Source organism: Vigna unguiculata, chromosome 7, assembly GCF_037176805.1.
Source record: "Vigna unguiculata cultivar grain cowpea cultivar isolate G323 ecotype 2 chromosome 7, ASM3717680v1, whole genome shotgun sequence".
NCBI classification, from domain to species: domain Eukaryota; kingdom Viridiplantae; phylum Streptophyta; class Magnoliopsida; order Fabales; family Fabaceae; genus Vigna; species Vigna unguiculata.
In genome coordinates this window covers 3,074,972-3,097,134 of record NC_140798.1, presented here as the reverse complement: position 1 = coordinate 3,097,134, position 22,163 = coordinate 3,074,972, and the positions used below count along the sequence as shown (strand labels likewise).

The window sequence follows — 22,163 nt, the reverse complement described above, 5'->3', positions numbered from 1 at the left end:
CTATAACTTCTTAATTGGTAATGTGGTTACTTACTATGGGTTGCTGTGGAGAATTTATTTAATGAAGAATTACATTGATTAGTGACATGTGTACCAAAAACATTCTTAAAAATTAACTTAACTCATGGAACTGTTTTCGTCGAAATAAATATAAATGTATCTTTGTTACGTGAAAATGTTCATTGAAAAGATACAATATCAATGAAATTTGAATTTGATTAGGCATTTATATCACTTTTAACTCAAAATATTGACTCTAATATTATTTGTTAGATTTTTAGGAAGAGTAAGTTAACTGGGATATAAAATACCAATGATATCTAAATTCAACCACATCAACTATTGACACCCTTCTCACTCCAAAATCTTAAGATAATGAATTTATGAATCTTTGTCCTCGTACGATGCTCCACTTTCTCGATGTATTCTATAAAAAAATATATGTAACGAAATACTATTTAATTTCCAATATTAGAAAACACATCAATCAAACAAAATAATAGTAACAATAGTAAGATTAATGTGAAAGTTACGAGTTTTGCTCATATGAATGGAACATGGCGATATTTAAATGCAAGTAATGGTTTTGTGAATTTTTTATGTGATGCACTTTTATTAGAAGAATCCTGAAAGAGCTAGCTATGGAATGTTGGAGGGACTCAAATGGACCACTCAATTCTCAAACCATAAAAAAATCCTTTGCTTTTCAATTCAACAGAAGAAAAATAAAAATAAAAATAAAAAACATATTTATGTGTGTTAAAACTAGTTTATTCCTTTAGAGGCTTCACGTTGCACACGGAGTAAGTGAGTGGGTGGTATTTTCTATAAAGATTAAATTATATTTAAAGTTTATATTTTAAAATTATATCAAAATCATTTAAAATTACGTTACAGTAAGATTTGATTTGTTATATATAATAACCCATTGAAATATAATACATAATATAATATAACCCATTGAAATAAAGTCATAAATCAATTAAATATAAAAAATATATTTATTTTACATTATTAAAAACATACATATTCAATAACTTAAAACAAACCAAACAATTTTTGTTTTTAGCTTAAGAAAAAACTCCCCACTTGAGCCAAAATTCATTCTTTTGAGCGAATTTTGAACAAAAATAGAGGTTGAGTTGTACTGTTGTTTTTGTTTGAGTGAAAAAAATTTGACCGGAGAAAAATAAAAATGGGAGTAACGTCATTTTTAATTCTATTTTTCATGAGTGAATTTTTTTTTTCTTTAAGTAAAAATATTAGAAAAATAAACCTCAACAATATAACCATACTAGTTTTGAGTGATAATTTCAAAAACATTTTAATTGATAAACTTCTAAACAATCCAATTAATTAATTAAATTGTTATTTGCTCAATCATTTTTTACTCATTTTTTAATCAATTTTACTCTCAAGTATACATATTTACACTCATATCAAATTTATAAACTATGGTAAGAGAATATATAAATTCCACTTTACTTACCTAAACCATAATTAAAACTCAATTCGAAAAGATTTTATCTTTAACATGTATAATTTAGTTACTAAATTAACTTATTAATAAGAATATCTAATTCATAAAAAAAAATCAATAATATTCATGAATTCAACATTTAAATAAATTTTCAACCAACTACAATCGCTACATAAAACTCAAAATACAAGCAGTAAGGTGTCAAAACATGACATAATTTAATATACATGATACAAAAATTTGAAAAAATCACTTTTCTTAATTAACCTTATTAAGCATGACAAAATCATAAAAAAATAAAATAAAAATCTATAAAATAACTAAAAAATTATCCTCTTTGAATATCTTATTAAATAAAAATATCCATTAGCTCCTGAATCAGTATAAGGTGCTTTGAAATAAAAAAAAAAAAACTAAGAAAAAAAGTTTAGAGAAAACTGGAAGAAAAGAAAAGGAAAAGTGAAAAGGAAGAGAGAAGAGTGACATGGAGACGTCACAGTAATGGAATAGGTGAAATTATTAAAATATCAATTAGTTTGTTTACCATTTCGAATGCAAACACTTGGCAATTCTCTTTCATTTTAAAATGGTTTGTGGTTATCTCATGATAAAAAAAATAGAAAAATAATAATTGGATTTTTACATTAAATTAAAATTAACTTAGGTAGAAATTAAAAACAAAAGGTTTAGAAATATATAAAAAAAAAGCTCGTTATCTTACGGAGGAAATTATATAAATTTGTTTATTATTCTTTTAATTTTTTTTGTTAGGTCTATAGACCAAGTTTATAGAGGGAATTTCACTGGAGAGAACAAACACCAATGAAACTTGAATTCAACCATATAAAGAATTGACACCATTTTCAACCAAAAACTTCAAGACAATAAGTTTATGGGTTTTTAATTTTATACAGTGTTCTACTTTCTTATTTTTAGTCAATATGAGACTTAGATTCATATTGGAATTCTTAACATTTTTAAATACTTACAAAGATGCTTAAATAATCCTATGCGATTTGGGTTGTTTTTGGAAGTGAAATAAGCATTTATTTAGATAATTGGATTCCTTTAAAAATATAGAAAAGTTTTGTGAGCAATTCCAATGGAAACACCTTTAAATTAGATTATATCTAAAAAGAAAAATGAAGGAGTGAGAAGTGTAAGAAGATTGGTCCATAAATTGCACTACAAACAAAAGAAGGTGGAAGAGGCTTATCTTCAACGTTGTTTTGTTTGATTTTCGAAAAGTTCCAGAAATTTTTTGCATTGTTTCGGTGGTTTTGTTTTCGTGATGAACGCGTATTACAAGTTCCACACTTTTCTCTGTCTTCTTCCACCATATTCATTTCACACATTTAATTCGGAAGTTACATCTTGGTCAAAGCTTCAAATTGAATGGTATATAAAATCTTAAATCTAAAAATATTATTGAGTTACACAACTATTACAATATTCATTTAAATTATTTTGTTTGACTAACATTTAAAAACCGTGAAATCCAAATTCATTTAAAGACATTATACAAACATTAAATCCAAATTCTCGAGAAACACAATGTATAGTATTCCACAGCACGTGAGAAGTAGACGAAAACAACATAATATCTATACAATAGAGAGAAATTACATCAAAGAGTGTACTCAAAACTTCAAGAAAGTGCTGATAATTATTTTTCAGACATGAAACCTAAGTTTCCCCATCCCAAAGGTTATCAAAGAACACCACTGGTCCGTTGTTAATACGAATCTGCTTGATTTGATTAATCTTTTCATGGTCATCTCTTGCTTCATTCTCTCTTTGTTGTAGCTCTTTGCCGCAATAGTCACACCTTGTTCATACAACCATCTAAGACTCACCTGTGACAATCAACTCATAACATTAATTAACTTTACTCATCATATGTTCAAGAATCAAAATCTAAGGTGAGGAGTTCTAAATTAGGACTTGCAACACAGTCCGATAGTGACCCAATAGCTAGTGGAACAATAAACTAATAAACCTTTGCTAGGATAAGATCTAATCCATGACTCTGATATCATGTCAAGGAATGGACTTTAAACCTAACTCAACTTTATAAAATCGACTTGTAAGACAAAGATTACACTAATTTATATATTTTAAATTGATTTTATCTCTATTTAACGTGGGACTTCCCAGAGTCTCCATATATAATCTGTTGTAAGAAAAGATAAATTCAAGTGATTGAATATGAAGTAATGTTAAAGTGTAACCTGAGCAATAGTTCGGCCATGGGCTTGTGCAATTTCCTTGAGTATTTCACTGTCCATGACTTCATTGGTACCCCAACTGGCCCCTTTGGCTCCCAGAGGAGAAAATGCAGTAATGATTATACCCTTTGCTTCACAGAATTCTCTTAGCTTCTTCTGATGCCAAGCAGGATTCATCTCCACCTATTTTGTAACAGTGTAAAGAAATAGGTTAACACTTGTCAAACTCAATGAACATGAGAAAGAAAATGACCAAGATGAATTCATTGGACTACTTGATTGACAGAAGGGGGAATGGTAGCAAATGAGAGTAGATCTTCAAGTTTCTTGCATGTGAAGTTGCTGACTCCTATAGATTTTGCAAGGCCTAGTTTCTGACATTCTTCCATTGCTTTCCACACACCCTTTAAGTCAAATGTTGTTATTAGCTCTTCACTATATGGAGTTTCCCAATCGCCAGGTTTCACACTGATGGGCCAGTGGATCAAATAAAGGTCCAAATATTCTAGTTTCAGCCTCCTGCATAATGTCGTTATTTCAGCAGTGTACTCTCTTATTCCTTATGCAATATACATGATGCATGATGAAAGTTTCATGATATGGCCAAAATAGTGTATGGAGGATAATCCATACCTTTTGAGCTAGTTTTGATATTGAGTTAGACTTAAACTCAAATTCTAAGATAGTATACTTGTACCTATAGTGAAAATCTCACAACCAAGTCACCAAGGCACAACTTTTACACCAGGGCTTGCCCTCTAATTGATTCATTAGTCTGACAACACAAAATGCTTGAATTTGGGAAATAGATCATATCCAGTTCCATTTTTAACTTCACTTTTTACAGCTAAGATCCATGCTCTAAATTTTTCTTCAACTCATTTTGTTAGGCTTTACTACTTCTGCATAAAACAGAAGAAACAGAAGCAGCAGAAGTTAAGGGCCCCCTGCAGTAATTTTAAAACTGCACAGACTTTTGACTTGAGCTTGTGGCCTCTTTAATCTACATAAAACATTAAATTTTGTACATGTAGCTATCCTAAGGCTTCTTTCTTTCACAATGAAACAGGAAAAGTTTGTTATTGTAACTATTTTTTTAGGATATCTCCAATGACATCTGCAGTTTAATTAGTAACTCTATAGATAATTATGTGTGAGCAATATACAATTTTGAATATTATCCTGTCTTTAGCATATAAGAGCCAGGACATTATACTATATGGTTTGTTGTGCTAAATCTTTGTCTATGTAGCTATCCTTAAACCTTTGTTGATGTTAGACCCAACTGCAGCTTTTTAATTTTTACTGGTCCTGTAAGTTTCTTAGTTGTAACTTGTGTTTTATTGTCCTACTTTATTTATTTACAGATGCAGGGTTAGAATACAAAATTAGTGAAGTTGCTTAAAATAATAGAAAAAAGATTATTTGTCAGAGCTTTAAGCCAATATACATGTAACCCTGAACATAACTCATGAAGTTGATCATGGATCCTAGATAACCAATATATTCATGGAATCCAGAGAAGATGATCATGAAAACTAGAGAACCACCATTAATCATTCACAACTGTGGTCATCCAGAAAAAAATACTACTTAACCGTTGAGTGCATCACTGCATATGCATCATATTCAGTAGAACATATTTGATCATTGAACTCTTAATATCTATTGTTTCTTAAAGTAAACATTTCCTACTGAAAATTGAGTACAATCACCGAGAATATAACACAGAATTTAAGGTAGAATAATTTATTTATGTTCACATGTAACTGATCAAAACAAAACAAAACAAAACATAGATAGAGTTAGAAACTGAAGAATTGATTGCATCCCTAACATATTTCTGTTTTGAATGGTAAATAAACTATAGACCAATTTGATGCACTGAAAAAAGCCCCCAAATGAAAGTTACTAATTAAAACAGCCATAACAACAAATGAAAATCTTACTACAGCGATTTTGACGTTGAAAAGGATGAAGTTTTGCTTACTGGAGAGATTTGTGCAGAGCAGGAAGCACAAGATGAGGAAAATTATCAGTGAGCCAGAGCTTAGAGGTGATGAAAAGCTCCTCCCTAGACTTGATTAGACCGAGTTGAAGAGCTTCAGCTATGGCTTCTCCCAAGGCCTCTTCAGATCCATAGAATGATGCAGTATCAAAGTGTGTGTAGCCCAATTTGATAGCTTCTATTACTGCCACTTTTGTGGTTTCTGCACTGCTTTCGTTTGTATCAGCTGCAGTTCCAAGTGCTATCACTGGCATGCTACACTGGTTGGAAGAGGATTTTAGCATAACTTGGGGAATTTTAGTTAGAGACATGATGGTATCACAAACCTTATGATATTTACTTGGAAATTGATCATATACTTGGTGTGCAAACATGGACACTTTGCATCTCTTTATATAATAGTGATGTATAAAAAATAATTGTGTTGATACTTTGATATTGATAGCTATTTTACATATGTATGTACAAGGTTATGTTTGAAATAAGAGAAAATGGTTTATATAATGGTAACTACATTATATACTAATATAGTAAATTTGTAATCTGCTAATATGTTGCTTCTTCTTCTTTGTGAAATCCTATTTAAAAAAGTAGTATAAAAGATATAAGCTAACATAAATTATTTATTTATGCTAGGTTATATTTAAACAAATATAAAAGGATTTAATAGTTGATCCCACTACTAATAGAAATGGATTATAATTGGATGTTTATTTGATTAAATATTTTTTTATGTCAAATTATTTAAGAAACTCGAATAGCAATAAAAATAGCTTTCCAAAATTGACGACTTGAATTGACCATAGGACAGAATTGAACATTTATCTAATTAAACATTATTTTATATCGTATTATTTAGAAGTACAAAAAGTAATTCCAAGCTTTTTGTGATTATTGGTTTGGTGATGTCTTTTTGAACAGAGAAAAAAAAAGACTTGGTTCTTAGGGCAGCCTTTGTCACGATCTAAATTGAAGCAGCCACTACCTATGCATGTGTGTCATTTCAATCGGTTTATTGTTAATATCTACAAATATTATTTTTAAATAAAGATGTCAAAATGGGTTGAAACTCGAGAATCAATCTGGCTCATCACAGTTTTAGGTTGGGTTGGGTTAGAATGTTTTTACAAATTTTAATACGGGTTAATTTTTGACTTGTCTCACCTAAAACCCGGCTCACCCGGGTTCAACCCGTGGTGAGCCAATAAATGGTCACACGGTATTTTGTTATTAAGTTAGGTTTTATATTTGGATTATATTAGGTTATGTTTTTTAGTCAACACATAAATAATTTGTATTTTTGTGATTTTAGTTTGTATTTGGATTGTATTAAAATTTATTTAAATTTTAATTAAAATTATAATTTAGTTTTGACCAAAAAAGTAAAAAAATTGTATTCTTTTAATTAAGTAAATCAGTGAGCCAACCCGTTTAATCCACCAACCATGGTGGGCTCGAGCCAGATTCAAATTTTTTTAGCTCGCTAATAAGTGAGTCGAATTGGATTGACTCACTGAGTAATCAACCCATGGGTTGGACTAGGTTATCGTTGTGACAGCTCTATTTTTTTTAATATGCATATATGTTAAAATAATAAGTTTATTTATTTTCAAATATCTATTATGAATACACCTTAAATTAACTTTTGTATTTTATGATTTAATTATAGAGATGTTAAAATTTATGTAGTTGGGGTTGGTGAGATGTGATTGGATCGAGGCAGCGGTGTACTCTTGTTGGGGCAGGAAGGGTTGATCACGGAAGTGCATTCTATGAATAAACAAAATTATCTATCTAAAGAACGCTTAATAAAATTTTAACTATTTTATGAATTTAGATATTTTTAATTACATTTTTATTTATTAAGTAAATATTTTTTTAAAAATTAAGTATTTTTATATTGGTTTTTATTCTTAATAAAGTCACGTTACATTTTACTCTTCTAATTCGATCTTTCTCTTTTTAATCTCTTCTAATCTATCTATGAACATTATTCTTTTTAATAACAAGTTAATAAGTAAGTTATGGAAGATTAGAAAGAAAAGATACAAGTTAAAAAAAAAAAAAAAACTAATGATCATATATTCCGATGATAAAATCTGATAAAATACGTAGACAAAATAAAAACATATTTTAAACATTTAATAAAATAAAAAGTTAATTGAAAATAAACATGTTAAGATAGTTAAAATTTTATAGATTTTTTAAGGAAAAAAAATTATTAAGACACGTTAACAATGAAATATGGGTTTAATTTATGAAATGATTCACGTTACTTTTAATTTAAAATCTTAAAAGAATATATTTATAGTTTTCATTTTTATAAAATGTTTAATTTTTTTCAATGTAAAACTTAAATTTTCAACAAATTCAAAGGTGAGTCTTTTTCATATTGACACAATATTCTTTCAATGAAAGTATTTATAATCACAAGTAATTTAATTGTAACATCTCATTTAATAGTTTAACAAAATATTAAATATTGATACGGCAAAACAGATAGTGGAAGGCGTGTATATATATATATATATATATATATATATATATATATATATATATATATATATATATATATATATATATATATATATATATATATATATATATATATATATATATATATATATATATAACGATAAACTCGTGTTTTAAGAGTTTTTCAAAAATTACACAAACATGAACAACTTCACAACTAGGAATGTCAACGAGGTGGGTAAGGTACGAGTAGTAGCTCCTTTGTACCCTACCTGTTGGATAAATATTCGCCTCGTACCCATACTCATATCCATTGGGTATCTATTATGCGGGTACCCGTCTATTTTTTTCATATTTACGAATATCCACGGGTACCTGCGGGTATTAATAAAATTATTTAAAAAAATATATTTAATCATAAATTCAAATAAAATAAAATAAAATACATCAATGTCATAAATTTTAAATAAAGTTAAAACAAACTCAAGTTCGTACAAGTCCAAATAATTATTAAAATAAATATAAAATGATGTTCAACACAATAGAAATTCTTTAATTAGTGTCTTGATCAACAAGCTCATTTTTTCCGATTGATTCCTGAAAAATAATCAAATAATAAAACTCAACGTCACGTGTCAAGTATTCTTATTTTGATTCCATCATTTTGACAACAAGCATACCATAAATGTCACTGTCTATATAGGGTTTGATGTATATGCCCAATTTCAAAGAAGAGAAAGAGAAGAATGTCAAGGGATGTACTTGGAAGAAGATAACGTACCAATACTTGAAGCTAGAAGAATGAAGACAAAAGACAAGATGTGCAGCTTTAAAAAAATTAGGACAAAATGTTTTTTACTAATATATATATATAAGGGTATTTTTATGAATTAAAGTTTTGCGGGTACGGGTATCCACGGTTACAGATACTATGATACACGTACCCGTCTCGTTAACATGCGAGTATAAAAAATATTCATACCCACGGGTAGCGGGTATCCATTTTTAATATTCATTTTCTACCCATTACGGATTTTATCCGCAAATATCCACGAGTACGAATATTTTTTACATCTTTATTCACAACTCTCAATAGCTCTACTCGGTAGTCTGAGTGTCATCCATTAGAGGGTTATTCTCACATGCATCATCCTCTGCTCACACAACTAAATAATCATTACAAAAAAGACAACCAAACACAAACACTATAAATACAAAATAGGATAAGTTTATATGAAAATAATTCACTGTATAAAATCAAGATCATGTTACAAATCTCATGTCACAGTATATATATATATATATATATAATCTCCTCATATTGCACTGAGTTATTTTTCCGCACAACGATTGCAAAAGTAATAATAATAAATGATGTACTTGTCATAGAATTTTAGTTGTATATAATTATTTATTTGTTTTATATAATTACTTGATATTTATGCAATTGTTATTTTTTTTTATTATATTTTAATATTCATGCAATTTATAACTTCATCCTTAAAAGATGACATGAGGTTGTGAGAGAGTTGAAAGCATTGATTATACATAATAACATGACAGGCACACTTTTTCTCCATAACATCTTTGTATGGTTATACATACGTAATCTCGTAACTTGGTTCACTTCCTTCATTGGATGAAAGTTTGGTGTAAATCTTCTTTTCACACCTCCTTTTTAAGATTTTGTATGATGGGGATCGTCCAATCATTTTAGCCTCTATTAATGATAACACACTCTGCTACATTCATCACCAAGTGCAACAACAACGTTGTATAAGGTTGTTGCTGCTTTTGCCACATAGTGAACTAAATTTAGCAAAACTTTGACAAGAAATTAGTCTCACACAGAATCTGCTGGATGCTGAAAAATATGATCTTTTATATTTAGATAAAATTTTCACGTTTGAAAAGGAATTCTGAAAGGGAGAAATCCAAAATTAAATGGCATTTATAAGTTGATATATGTACGATATATTTTCAACAGGTTGACAAGATAAAAAATGCTTCCAATAATTTTTTTTTCTTAAAAAATGATACGGATATTCAGAATCATACACTTCAATATCATAAAAATTTGTTTGATGGTATTTTGTGTTACAAACCAGAATTACCGCAGTTAATATTAAAGCAGAAAAAGCTGAAGGAACTGGAAAATTATGTATTATTTGTAACATAGAGGGAAGCTACACGGGGAAGAAACGTCGAATTATCTATAATATTAAAGTTCTCAAAATGGATTACTTTTGGTTTCGTCTCACTCATCATGGATTTAGTGATCATTTAATGAGTCAATCTAATCTAGTTCATTAATTAATAAGTTAAAAAAATTTAAACTCGGTCTGAGTCACCATGAATTTGAGAGTTAAACGAGTTAGTTAACTTAATTAAAAAAATACATTTTTTTTCTTTCGTCCAAAAAAAAAAATTATAATTGTGATTAAAATCTAAATAAACTTCAATATAATCTAAATACAATCCAAAATAATGTTCAACCCTAAATACAAATCAAAATCACAAAATTAGATTTACATTTAACAACCTAATTATGTTAGCTAAAAAACAAACAACCAAATCCAACTCAAATACAAAAACAAATGTGTGACTCTTTATCTGTAGGTGGATTGTGAGTCAACCCGACTTACCACAGGTTCAGCCCGAGTAAGTCAGGTTCTTGATGGGATGGATTAAAAATTAATCCGTACTAAAATTTGTAAAAAAATTTCAACCAAACTCGGCTCAAACCCGTGGTGGGCCAGGTTGACCAACGGATATTGATCCGGTTTGACAACTCTAATACAAGGGTGGCAAAATGGGTCAATCCAACCCGTTTTGGCCCGCCAAAAACGAACCAGGTCGGATTGGCCCACCAATTGGAAATGGGTTGGACACTGCAACCCGCCCGCCTCAGAGTAGGTCAGTGGGTTGGCACTCTAATTTTTTTAATTTTCTTTTAACTTTTTAACAAAATTTGCTTATAAATTTTTTTATATATAAATTTGTTTATATAATATAGAAACTTTATTAAAGAATTAAAAAAAAAAGAGTTGACAGGTTAGGATGAACTGACTCACCTTTAACCTGTCAATTTGACAGACTAGACAAACCAGATCACAACAAATTGACGGATTAAAAATTCTAACCCAACTCACCCTTATCTTGACGAGCTAAGAAGCCAACCCAATAAACCTAGCCCACTTTAACATGTCTATTCTAGTTTCTCTATCATAATATCATAAATCACAAAATGAATGAAACCTGACTTCATATTAGTTAACGGTTCAACATAAATTAACTCATGTTTCAGATAACATAGCACTTGTTGAGTTGGTGTTAAAAATACAGAAGACTTTCCATCTTTTCATAATAGTTATCTGAAATATTATTAGACATGGATCATGGAAGGAAATAACAACAATTTAATTGGCAAGAGCCTAATGTTACAGTAAATGTAGAAACTAATTTTAAATTTTGATAAATTAAAACGACAGATACCTAATAAAACTAATTTAAAATAAAATGAATACAAAATTTACTTTATTGAATGAATCAGTTTATGAATATAATCTTTTGTCTAGATTTGAATTTTTTCTTGAACATTTTTTTTCTTAGTTTATTTATAACGTTATTCCTTTATTTATGTCACTGTACACTATCTTAAATATTACGAAAAGATATGAGAGAGTAATAACAATTGAATACATAAAAAAAATAGCTTACAATTTAAGCTAAAAGAATAAATTTTATAAGCGTAAAAGGTTTTTAAATAGACAAGAGTAGAAAATAATTAAAGTATGAACAAATTAGATCAATTAATTCTTCAATAAGGTCAACTATAATTTTCTCAATCCATCTTTTTATTCTCAATTGAATTGCAACAGTGAAAAATTATATTAAAAATTTATCACTTGACTATGTGAATATACCTATATTTTTTCACACCAATGTTTAAATTTTGTTGTTAATAATTAAAATATTTCATATCACTTAATTCTTGAACTCAATTATTTGTTAATTCTTTTGTATGTGAAAAATAATTTACTCTCTTCAAATTCAACTTTTTTTTTTCTTTCACAGGATAATTATATGAATTCATTTTTTGTTTTCACGTGTCGAGTCTTGTTGTGACACATAATAATGTCAGTACCACGTGGTAAGATAATGTCACGTATACCAAATGTGATTGTATTGATTTTAATTTTGTATCCATATATATCTCATTATTTCAATTTAATCCCCACTTTTGTATCTTTGGTTCAATTTTGTTCGATTTTTTTTTTAATAATAGAAGTATATTTTTTAATTAATTTTGTTATAAGATTAAAACTAATTAAGTATACGTATTTTTAAAACATTAAGTACTTATATTTATATTGCAATTTAGTGGTCAAAGAATACATTGACAAGATATAGGTTAATAATATACAATAACGTAATATGCTAAAAAGTCACTTTTAATAAAAAAATATTAGTATAACATTCATACAAATAATATATTTGGTCTTGAATTGGAAAGAGACAATATATATTGATCTATTTTGAAAAAAAAAAAAAGTGGATGATTATATTGTTCTATTATATAACATTTTCTTACTACTAAATTTTAATGTAAATATCAATACTTAATGTTGTAAAAATATTTATACTTAATTACTTTAAATCTTATGAAAAGGTGAATTAAAAAATGTACTTAAATCTTTAAAAAAGTTGGGACAAAATTTAACCAAAGACACAAAAGTGGAAACTAAATTGAAACAATGATGTATATATGAGTACTAGATTGAAATCATTACGATGACATTTGCCACACGTGACATTATCCTGTTATGTGACATTGACATTGCCACGTGTCAACATGAACTTGACACATGAGAACAAAAAAATTTTACAAAAAAAAAAAACAATTTAAAAAATCAGATAGTGACACGTGACGTGCCATTGACCGTATTAATTATATCTTGCTGGAAGGAACTTTATTGAGACACTTTTTAAAAAATGGAAAGATAATTAACACTTTTTTACTAAAAGTACCAAATTGACATATTTATACTAAAATGAATATCATCCGGGATTAAACTGTACAAAAGTTACAAAAATTAAAAGTAAACCATTCCTTAATCAATGAACTAAATTAGAAGGAGCGAAGCTTCGCACGCACCTCACAAAAGACTAAAGCCGGTCAAACCGGTTCGTGAACTGAAAGCAAAAGAATAAACCGAACCGAACCCTTTTTTTTTTCACTATTTGCGCCTACAAATATGAAAATTTGGTTCTTGATTTTTGTTGCACCTTCCTCTGCCGCCTCTCTCTCTTGTTTTCTCTCTCTCTCTCTCTCATTTCATCTCATGCCTTGTTTTCATTCTTAAAATCCAAAGTTGAAAAGGTTGTCAACAAGGGAAGACACAAGTTGAACCTCAAAGGAACACACAGTGCCACCTCAAAATAGATCAAACAAACCTTGTTTTGTGTTTTTTTATGTGCACAACCCAACCTGCTGCTATCATCAACAGGTAACAACATTATCATTAAAATTGTTGTTCTCGCCCTTTCAAAGGCTTAGACCTTTTCATCAATGCGATCTGGGTTCTCCTTGATCCACTCTTGTTTCATTGGTTTTTTTTCTCTTCTTTTTTCATTCACAGATGTACATGTCTCTGTTTTTTCGGGGTTCTTTTATTTTGTTTTTTTTTTTCAAGTTGATTTTCTCTTTCTTTGTAAAAGACGGTAATCTTACGGAAAATTGCATGATGTGGGGTCTGAGAGATATTGAATAAAGGCCAACTATGGTTAATTCTTTTGGTATAAGGGTGGGATCAGAATGATGTTGAACTCCATCAGAATATCTTATCGGAAACGTTCTGTGTTTTTACCTATTGAAGTTTCTATGTATACTAGATCCCTCATGAGGTTAATTTTTGTTTATGCATTTTGATCAGGATTGGATTCTGACAAGGATTTCTCTATGGTAAGCTTTAGCATAAATTTTGTTGGGGGATTAGAATGAATGGTTTCAAAATGTGGAATATGGTTTATGGTTAGCTTATTATATTGGATCAGAGTGGCGTTTTTGATTTGGTGTGTGTTATGCTTCCTTGTTTATGATCAATAGGGAGAAGCACCTGTTATTATTGGTCAAGACCTGCAGAATGGGAATGACAATGACTTTGAATCAAAAAGTGGGACTTTTGAAACAACCACTATCATTGGTGATAAAAAGGTTTTGATAATGCAATATCTATTGTAATGTCATCTCTCAATGTGGCACAATTTACTAAGTTGAAAATCTTCTGTCTATAACAAATCATCCACCTCCATTTATTTGACAGTATGTCATTGGTGGGACTGCTGGTGAAACTTTTTTTGTGAAAGTTCAAATTCTTGACGACAACTGTCTAGGGGAATGGTAGGTTAAAGTTTCTTTATCTCTGTTTTTTTTACTGCTTTAATTTTATTTCTGATGTCTATTTTAATGTGCAGGGTTAATGTTGTTGATCTAGGCATTAAACCCATTTCATGTAATGGCCACTCAGCCGTGCTTTTGAAAGACAGAATACTAATTCTTAAGAAAAATTCTAACCCAGATGACTCTATATGGTTTCTGGAGGTTGGTGTTTTCAGACCCTGGTCCTTAATCTAATGCCAAAGTGCTGTTATTGTGTGGAAACTCTGAAACATTATTATTAGATTATGTAATGCTCTTAAGAGGTGTTAAAGTTTTCTTTTTATTATTATTATTGGCAGGTGGACACTACATATGTCAGACAGCAGCAGAAAAAAAATTTGGGGACTGAGGTTGTAGCATGGAGTAAGGGTGTGATAGGAAACGTGGAGAAACCTGTTGTTATCAGTGGTCCTTCTGGAGTAGGTAAAGGAACATTGATATCTCTGCTCATGAAGGAATTCCCCTCTATGTTTGGCTTTTCTGTGAGCCACACAACCCGTGCCCCAAGAGGCATGGAGAAAGATGGGGTCCATTACCATTTTACGGAGAAGAATGTTATGGAGAAAGAGATTAAGGATGGCAAGTTTCTGGAGTTTGCTTCTGTCCATGGAAATCTATATGGGACCAGTGTTGAGGCTGTGGAGCTGGTATCAGATGCAGGGAAAGTAAGTTCCTTATTGGCCTTATTTTAGAATGTTAAATCACAGGCCTATACATATCAATCACTCTCTGAAATATGCCTTTCTTTTATTGTTTCCTATTTCAAATATATTGCTCTTAATTTAGGCTTTATCAGAGTACTCATAGTAATCTATTGAGTTTTATGAGCACTAGTAAAGTCTGAAATGTTTGGATCTTTTTAACCTCCTTGATTGTAATTGTTGCAGCATGCACAACAATGCAGTCTCATAGCAGAATGTGTTATTGTATTACTTATCTGCACATTAATAAATTTTAATGCCACAGATGCTGGGAAAGAACATGATTTCTATCAAATATAACAGCCTTTTGCCTTTTTCTCACCTTCTAGTATTTAAATGTTAAAGGCGTGTGTATTGGGATTGCGTTATGAATACCTTGATCTACTGAAGCAAAATTAAACTTTTAAGTATAAATTAGTGTTTTATGGTCTTTCCTTGTGACTGAGATAGAATTTTATGTTTATGATCATACCAAACAAACCTCTTTCCTTCATATATGACTTAACCCTTTTGTCTTGAGATAGTGAAATCTTAAATTTTTAAATTTTGTTCAGAGATGTATTCTTGATATTGATGTTCAAGGGGCAAGATCCGTGAGGGCTAGTCCTCTAGAAGCCATGTTCATCTTTATCTGCCCCCCATCAATGGACGAGTTGGAGAAGCGTCTTCGTGACCGGTGAGTAATTGTTTCTTACCTGTGCTCTTTCCCTCTGAAATCCTCCCACAATGCTGCTATCTAAACACTTCAAACCATGATGTTTTGTGCAGAGGGACTGAGACAGAAGAACAGGTTCTAAAGCGACTAAGAAATGCTCAAGCTGAGATTGAGCAAGGGAGATCATCAGGCATATTTGATCACATCTTATACAACGACAATCTTGAGGAGTGTTATGAGAATCTAAAGGTAACTATTTAGTTGCTATAAGTAAACTTCCTTACCTAAACTCATGTTTTCTTTAACTGTTAATCTTGATTTAAAGCACCCATTGGTGCAGAATTTATTGGGACTTGATGGATATGCCACTCCTCCCAAGTCTGGTAAGAGTTCCCTAAACCAGATAAACTTGATCTCAGCTTCACATAACGTTTCATGTTATTAATTATTGTGCTTAATTTTGTCAATCCAGCACCAAAAGAGATAAATCTCCCAAGGGATTATTCAGTGTCAAAAATTGATAACAGAATCATCATAAATTCCACGTCTTCAAAACTAGAAAAGGAATCAAAGAACTTGTAAGCCTTGCCATTTACTTTTGATATTTGCTCCTAACAATTATTGATGAGAAAACATTATTGTATGAAGTGTTGCTTTTCTTATCAAATACTTGTCTTACACAAAACCTTTTCTTATTTTAGCAACCGATGATGTGATGAAGTTCTGAGTTTGTATTTTTCTGAAACAGGATCATGTTAGACGTGTCTTGTCTTAAAGGGGGTGCACCTGGACGGACAAGAGGACTTAATTTAGAAGCCATTGACTCGTTTTCAGAAAGCTTCAATGGCAATGGGAATGGACCAATTTGACATTCAATGAACCTGGTCTAACTAACTCTGTTTCTCTCCATTCATATATAAAAAGTTATTTGAAACAATAGGTCACAGATGAGGGTGAGGCATTAGGTTAATTTTCTTGAGATGTTTTTTCATGTCTTGATTTGATGCGTCTGGAACAATTTTTTGAATGAGAAATTTGAATGTTGTGATTCTTAGTACATTCCAATCATCAACAATGGCAAAGGTTGTAATCCACAATTTTTTGTGTGTATAATCAATAAGTACACAAATTATTTGGCATCTCAACAAATCACGTGGAGGAGCAGTGCCCTGTATCTGGAGGTCCATATCTAGCTGCCCTTAAGAGAGACACTCACATGCATGTCTACGCAAAATTTGTAGGCCAATTAACATTAACCAACTGATTAAATCTTAATTCATGATCTTGGGATACTGATCAACGAATCAAAAGGTTTCATACACGTGAAACAAAATTTAGTAACCCAGTAACAAAATCTGACATAGTCAGTAAATAATTGAGTATTTTAAGAATGTTATTAGAATTCAATTTTTGACTTTATGTGTAAAAGGAGGTTTTGTTATTGTAGAAATTAGATTTTTTTTGTGATGATTTTACCACCCATAGAGTTGAGAGAATGTTAAATGTGACATCTTTAAATAAAGTTTCGAAATTTTGATGTCACTTTAAATGAAGTTTTGAAAATTTGATTTTTGTAATGTTGCATGATAAAACTAAATATATTTCGTCTCCTTTTAAGTAATTTATATCTTTTGGTATTTTCATTTTATTTTTTATTAAAAAAAATGTTTTATTAAATGTCTAAAATATTTTCGATTTTTTTTTCACAAATGACGTTCTCTCCAAAAAAAAAAAACCCCATTTTCATACTATTTTCTGGGTGTTATTTTTCAATTTTCTCTGGGCTTCTTTTTGGTCTCTAACCGTCAACAGAAATTAGTTAATTCTGAGTTGGCAGAGTGTGGACCTCTATGTTGTTATATTTTAAGGAACAAAAAATAACATTTAAATTTTATGTTGGATTCATATGATAAATTTTTGCTAGGCCAGTGTTTTCCTTCTTAGCCAGCCCCACCAAACGTGACATTAATGTCAAAAATTGAGGATCAGTGGCTCACAATGTGCTGGGAACATGCATTTTGTTCAAATTTATCAAAAACCATAAAATTGAGAGTGAAATTTTGGATATGTGATCCACAAAATTTGAAAATAGAAAAAGTATTTGAAAAAAGTGTTGGAAAAGGTGAAAGTGAGAGAGAGATTTCACGGTGGGAAAGGTGGTGTGAGAGTGCAACTTGCCATCTCCCCACAGCGTTTGGGGGACCCAAAAAGTGCTTCTGAGAAGCAAGTTGGAAGGTGAAAAGTCAGAATTGTCCTTCTCTGCTGCATCTCTGCCATCTTCTGCTATGGGGTGCTTTATTCAGTGCAGCCTTTCACAACTCACATCTGTCACCAGTGTTTTGGTGGGTTCTACACTTCACATGCTACTTCAACAAAATATGCACTTTCTAAATTTCTTTTACGTATAATTTTCAAATTCATTATAAATTTTGAAAAAGTTGAGTTTCTCTTCTATTTTTCTTAGAAGTTCATTTAGAAAAAAAAAATGTAAACATATCTTAACTGACTCAGGAGAGTGAAAGCAAAAAAAGTAAACTACAATTACATCCCTGATTTTTTCTCGAATTATATCTATAATAATTGTTTTTTCTACCGTTACATTAACCTGCTTTTATCAAGAGGTGTAAGTTTAATGTTGCAAAAATTGGTGACAAAATATATATATATATATATATATATATATATATATATATATTAAAAAGCTTGTATAGATTTTTTAAAGAACTAAGTGTAAGTGTAATTAAAAAAAAACAAAACTGAAAGTGTTATTTACAAATCTTCGAGTGAGAAAATAAAAAATTAAACTCTTAAGAGAATTAATATTTCATTAAACGAAGAGATCTATATAATACAAAAGTCATATACCATCTGATCAATAAATACCCTCTCTAGAAAGACTACACTAATACTATTCTTTCACAACTCTTCCATCCTGCATTTATGTCAACATATATGCCATTATTATAAGTGGACAAATCACAACACAACCAAAAAATAATGGTAAGTTAATACAACAAAAAATAATGGTAAGTTAATGTAACTATGAGAGATCATACAAGTTATAAATTTTTTCATTATCATAACTAGCCAATCACATATAATAAAAATCAAATGTCCATATAAATTCTTAGTGACATACTTATGAAATCACAGTCCACAAATTTCTCAAAACTTAGACATTTGACTATACTTTCGAAAGTGTATTAAGCAAACTTGAAGATTGTGTACCTGTCATCTCTCATTCATGTCTCTCAAGAGTTGTAGTTATATCACACTTAAGCAACATCCCTCTCATAGGGCATGACATGATAAATTATATATATGTGAGTTTGACCTCTTATCGGAGCTTCAAATATGAACCTTCAACAATCCTCACAACTAGATCTCTTCCTCTAATCGAGTAGGATACTAGTATAATCCCTTTACAAAATCAACATGCAATACACTTTAACTCAAGATTAATGTAACACTTCCTCCTTGGAAATCACTACATTATCCTCACCCAAACAATCAACATCACACATTACATATTAACTCATTCATCACACCTAATAATCTTAACTGAACAAAAATTCATCTTGAGCCATGGAAGTCCAAAACAACCCACATGCAACATATTTCTTAAAAGACCAAAAAAAAAGATAAACGATGAATTTACTTTGTTCAAGATTTTGATCAGGTAAAATTGTAGATCACTTGGTCTAGAGTCCACCATCAAATAAATGAAAGACGAACTCAAAAAGTTAAAGAAAAGTTAGAAGTAATTCTAGAAATAATTTCTAGAGAGATGATGATTTTTTTATAGAATGAAACTTGATTTAAAGTCAAATCTATTTATAGTTGAATATTTTATAAATAAAATAATCAAGTGTTATTATTAAAATAACCACTACTCCTAAACTATATTGTAGGTCCTTAAATTAAGTCTTATAAAACTTACAAAATATCCTTAACAAATAATTTTCTTCTAGTCTAGTTAAAATATTAATTACCTTACATTATAAAGAGATAAAAAAAAATAGAATTGCACTGTCTTATAATTTGTAAATATTTTATTGGGTACTATAAAAACACTTTTATCCATAAAAATAATTAATATATATATATATAAAAGTATTTTTTAATTATTTTTATTTATAAATTTTAATCACTTAAACAACTTTTTTGTATAGTACACAAAAAAAAATTAGCTAATGGATATAGAAGTTCTCTTAACTAAAATCAACTTGTTTGCCTAAGGGCATGCAATTGATAATGGATAAGCCACTATGGACTATGTTTATACCTTGGCTGCAAAACCTCAACATATCAACTACAAATATTAGTGGCTCTTCTAAGCCAGAAAAGAACATTGTTCCTAAGTAAATCTAAACCTTTAAAGTTTGTAGTTCAAATGACTCCACCAACATACCAACTCCTTCAACCACGCTTTTTTGTTAGGCTTTTTTTCTAAGTTGGACTTGTGGACATTTATGTGCATCTCCTTACAATAACTTGATAGCATGATGTACATATATCCGTTAAATAGTTTCTATTAACAATCAAAATGTGTACAACAAAAATTACATCAAAATATACTAATTTACTTTAAAAAAAAATAAAACATGATCATTACTTAACAACAATTTTCAACTATTTACAAATTTTCATCATCTACATAAGATCGATGTAATAAACTTAAAAATTCACTAAAGTATATGTTTTACCATATAATTGTTCTAATTTTTGAATTTAGAACGTTTCTTGTGACATAATATATAACATAGAAAAGAAAAGTTAAGTTTTGTGATCTTGACTTTGATATCAATTGTTAGATCGAACTTTTACCATTAAGCCAAAAATTATAGTTGTTAGTGTTGGATATTGAGATCCCTTCCTATGTGGAGAAAAGACTCAAAAGTTGAGAAGCTTATGTCTCACTTAACCTAGTGAAGAGATGGTTAGAAAATAAGAGAGAGACAGAAAAGGTAGAGTCAAAATCCGCTTGGAACCTTAGCACATTGAAAGAGAAGAGGAAAAAAAATGTTCATATTTTTCACTGAGCCACCACTATAAAATTGACATTGCGGATTTGTTCACTGTTGGATTTTGTTCAAAACACAATATTCTTCATTCTGACAGTTCGGATTGTCGATACATACTTTGAGTTGAGAGAAATTGATTTCGCACTGCAACTATGTTTTTTAGGTTTTTTCTTCTTTATTTGCAAGCTTTCTTACTTGGTTGTTTGGCTAGGTGTTAGCACTATTTTGTGCATTTGGTTAAGACTCATTTGTACTCTTGTTGATTATAGTGAAGCTATTTATTTGATCTGCACGACTCGTGATTTTACCCTTACTTTGAGAGGTTTTTCATGTTAAAATTTTGGTGTCTTTATTTGTGATTGTGGAATAAAAACAGTTTCAAAAACTTATAGTGTTGGGAATTCAAATATGAGTCCAAGTCCCACATTGAATAGTAGAGTACTGTATAAAGATAAAGACCTATAAATTCTATTGGTTAAAGATTTTGGATTGAAAATAATATCAATTTCCTTTGTGATTGGAGTCTCATTAATATTGTATTTTTTTATGCCACTTACAACTATTATCGCAATTTAAAATAAGATGATCAATCAATTGAAGATTGAGATATCTCTTGGTTATTGATAGGAAATAAACAAGAAAAACATCAAGAGAAATTTTCCATATTTATTAAGACAAAAAAGTGAGAAAAAATTGAAGAATTCAGAAACTCCTGTCCTAAACTAAAATAAAAATAGAATGTCTTATACGAACTTACTACACATTTAGTGATAGCAATGCCTGATCAATTTCTTTTAACATACAAAATTAGAAATATTATAACTTTTCAAAAATGTCATGCTATATTTCTTACATCAATATTTTGCAATTCTAATATTAATTTCTATTTTTTAAATGTTCTTTGATGTATTTTTTTAAGAGTAACATTTAATTCTAAATTTTAATAAATTGTTAACCAAAAATATATGCAACTTGCAGCAAACAAGTTTTTCTCTATCAACATTTGCAACTAGCCACTAACAAAAACCATCACCCAACAATTAACTTTTGTGACCAATTGGTGACTAGCTATCCAACAATTTTAGAATACATTTTTACTTAAATCTCTGTAAAATAATTTGTCAATATGAAAATGAAAACAACATTCCAA

The 22,163-nt window shown here is 29.7% G+C and overlaps 1 protein-coding gene and 1 pseudogene across 2 annotated transcripts; one reads left to right on the top strand and one right to left on the bottom strand.

Moving 5' to 3' along the window:
* Window positions 1-2,961: 2,961 nt before the first annotated feature.
* LOC114189600 (NAD(P)H-dependent 6'-deoxychalcone synthase-like) lies at window positions 2,962-6,147 on the bottom strand (annotated as a pseudogene). The gene is made up of 4 exons (XR_014983914.1): window positions 5,699-6,147; window positions 3,984-4,227; window positions 3,712-3,891; window positions 2,962-3,336 (listed from the first exon to the last, which is right to left on the bottom strand). The product of XR_014983914.1 is annotated as an NAD(P)H-dependent 6'-deoxychalcone synthase-like (transcript).
* Window positions 6,148-11,003: 4,856 nt separating this feature from the next.
* On the top strand, window positions 11,004-17,043 carry LOC114189732 (guanylate kinase 2-like). Its single transcript, XM_085675535.1, has 11 exons — window positions 11,004-11,107; window positions 13,602-13,701; window positions 14,301-14,408; window positions 14,518-14,594; window positions 14,669-14,795; window positions 14,933-15,298; window positions 15,889-16,010; window positions 16,103-16,238; window positions 16,315-16,372; window positions 16,462-16,567; window positions 16,738-17,043. Exons 1-11 carry the CDS (start codon window positions 11,004-11,006, stop codon window positions 16,856-16,858), a joined length of 1,425 nt encoding a protein of 474 aa, XP_085531661.1. The 3' UTR covers window positions 16,859-17,043.
* The last annotated feature ends 5,120 nt before the right edge of the window (window positions 17,044-22,163 follow it).

What these genes read in the sequence shown, in the direction of transcription:
- LOC114189732 (XM_085675535.1), top strand. Translation starts at nt 11,004, where the DNA reads ATGGGTCAATCCAACCCGTTTTGGCCCGCCAAAAACGAACCAGGTCGG. An exon ending in ACCCGCCCGCCTCAGAGTAG is followed by an intron (nt 11,108 to 13,601) that starts GTCAGTGGGTTG and finishes AGACACAAGTTG; the next exon opens with AACCTCAAAGGAACACACAG. An exon ending in CTATCATTGGTGATAAAAAG is followed by an intron (nt 14,409 to 14,517) that starts GTTTTGATAATG and finishes TTTATTTGACAG; the next exon opens with TATGTCATTGGTGGGACTGC.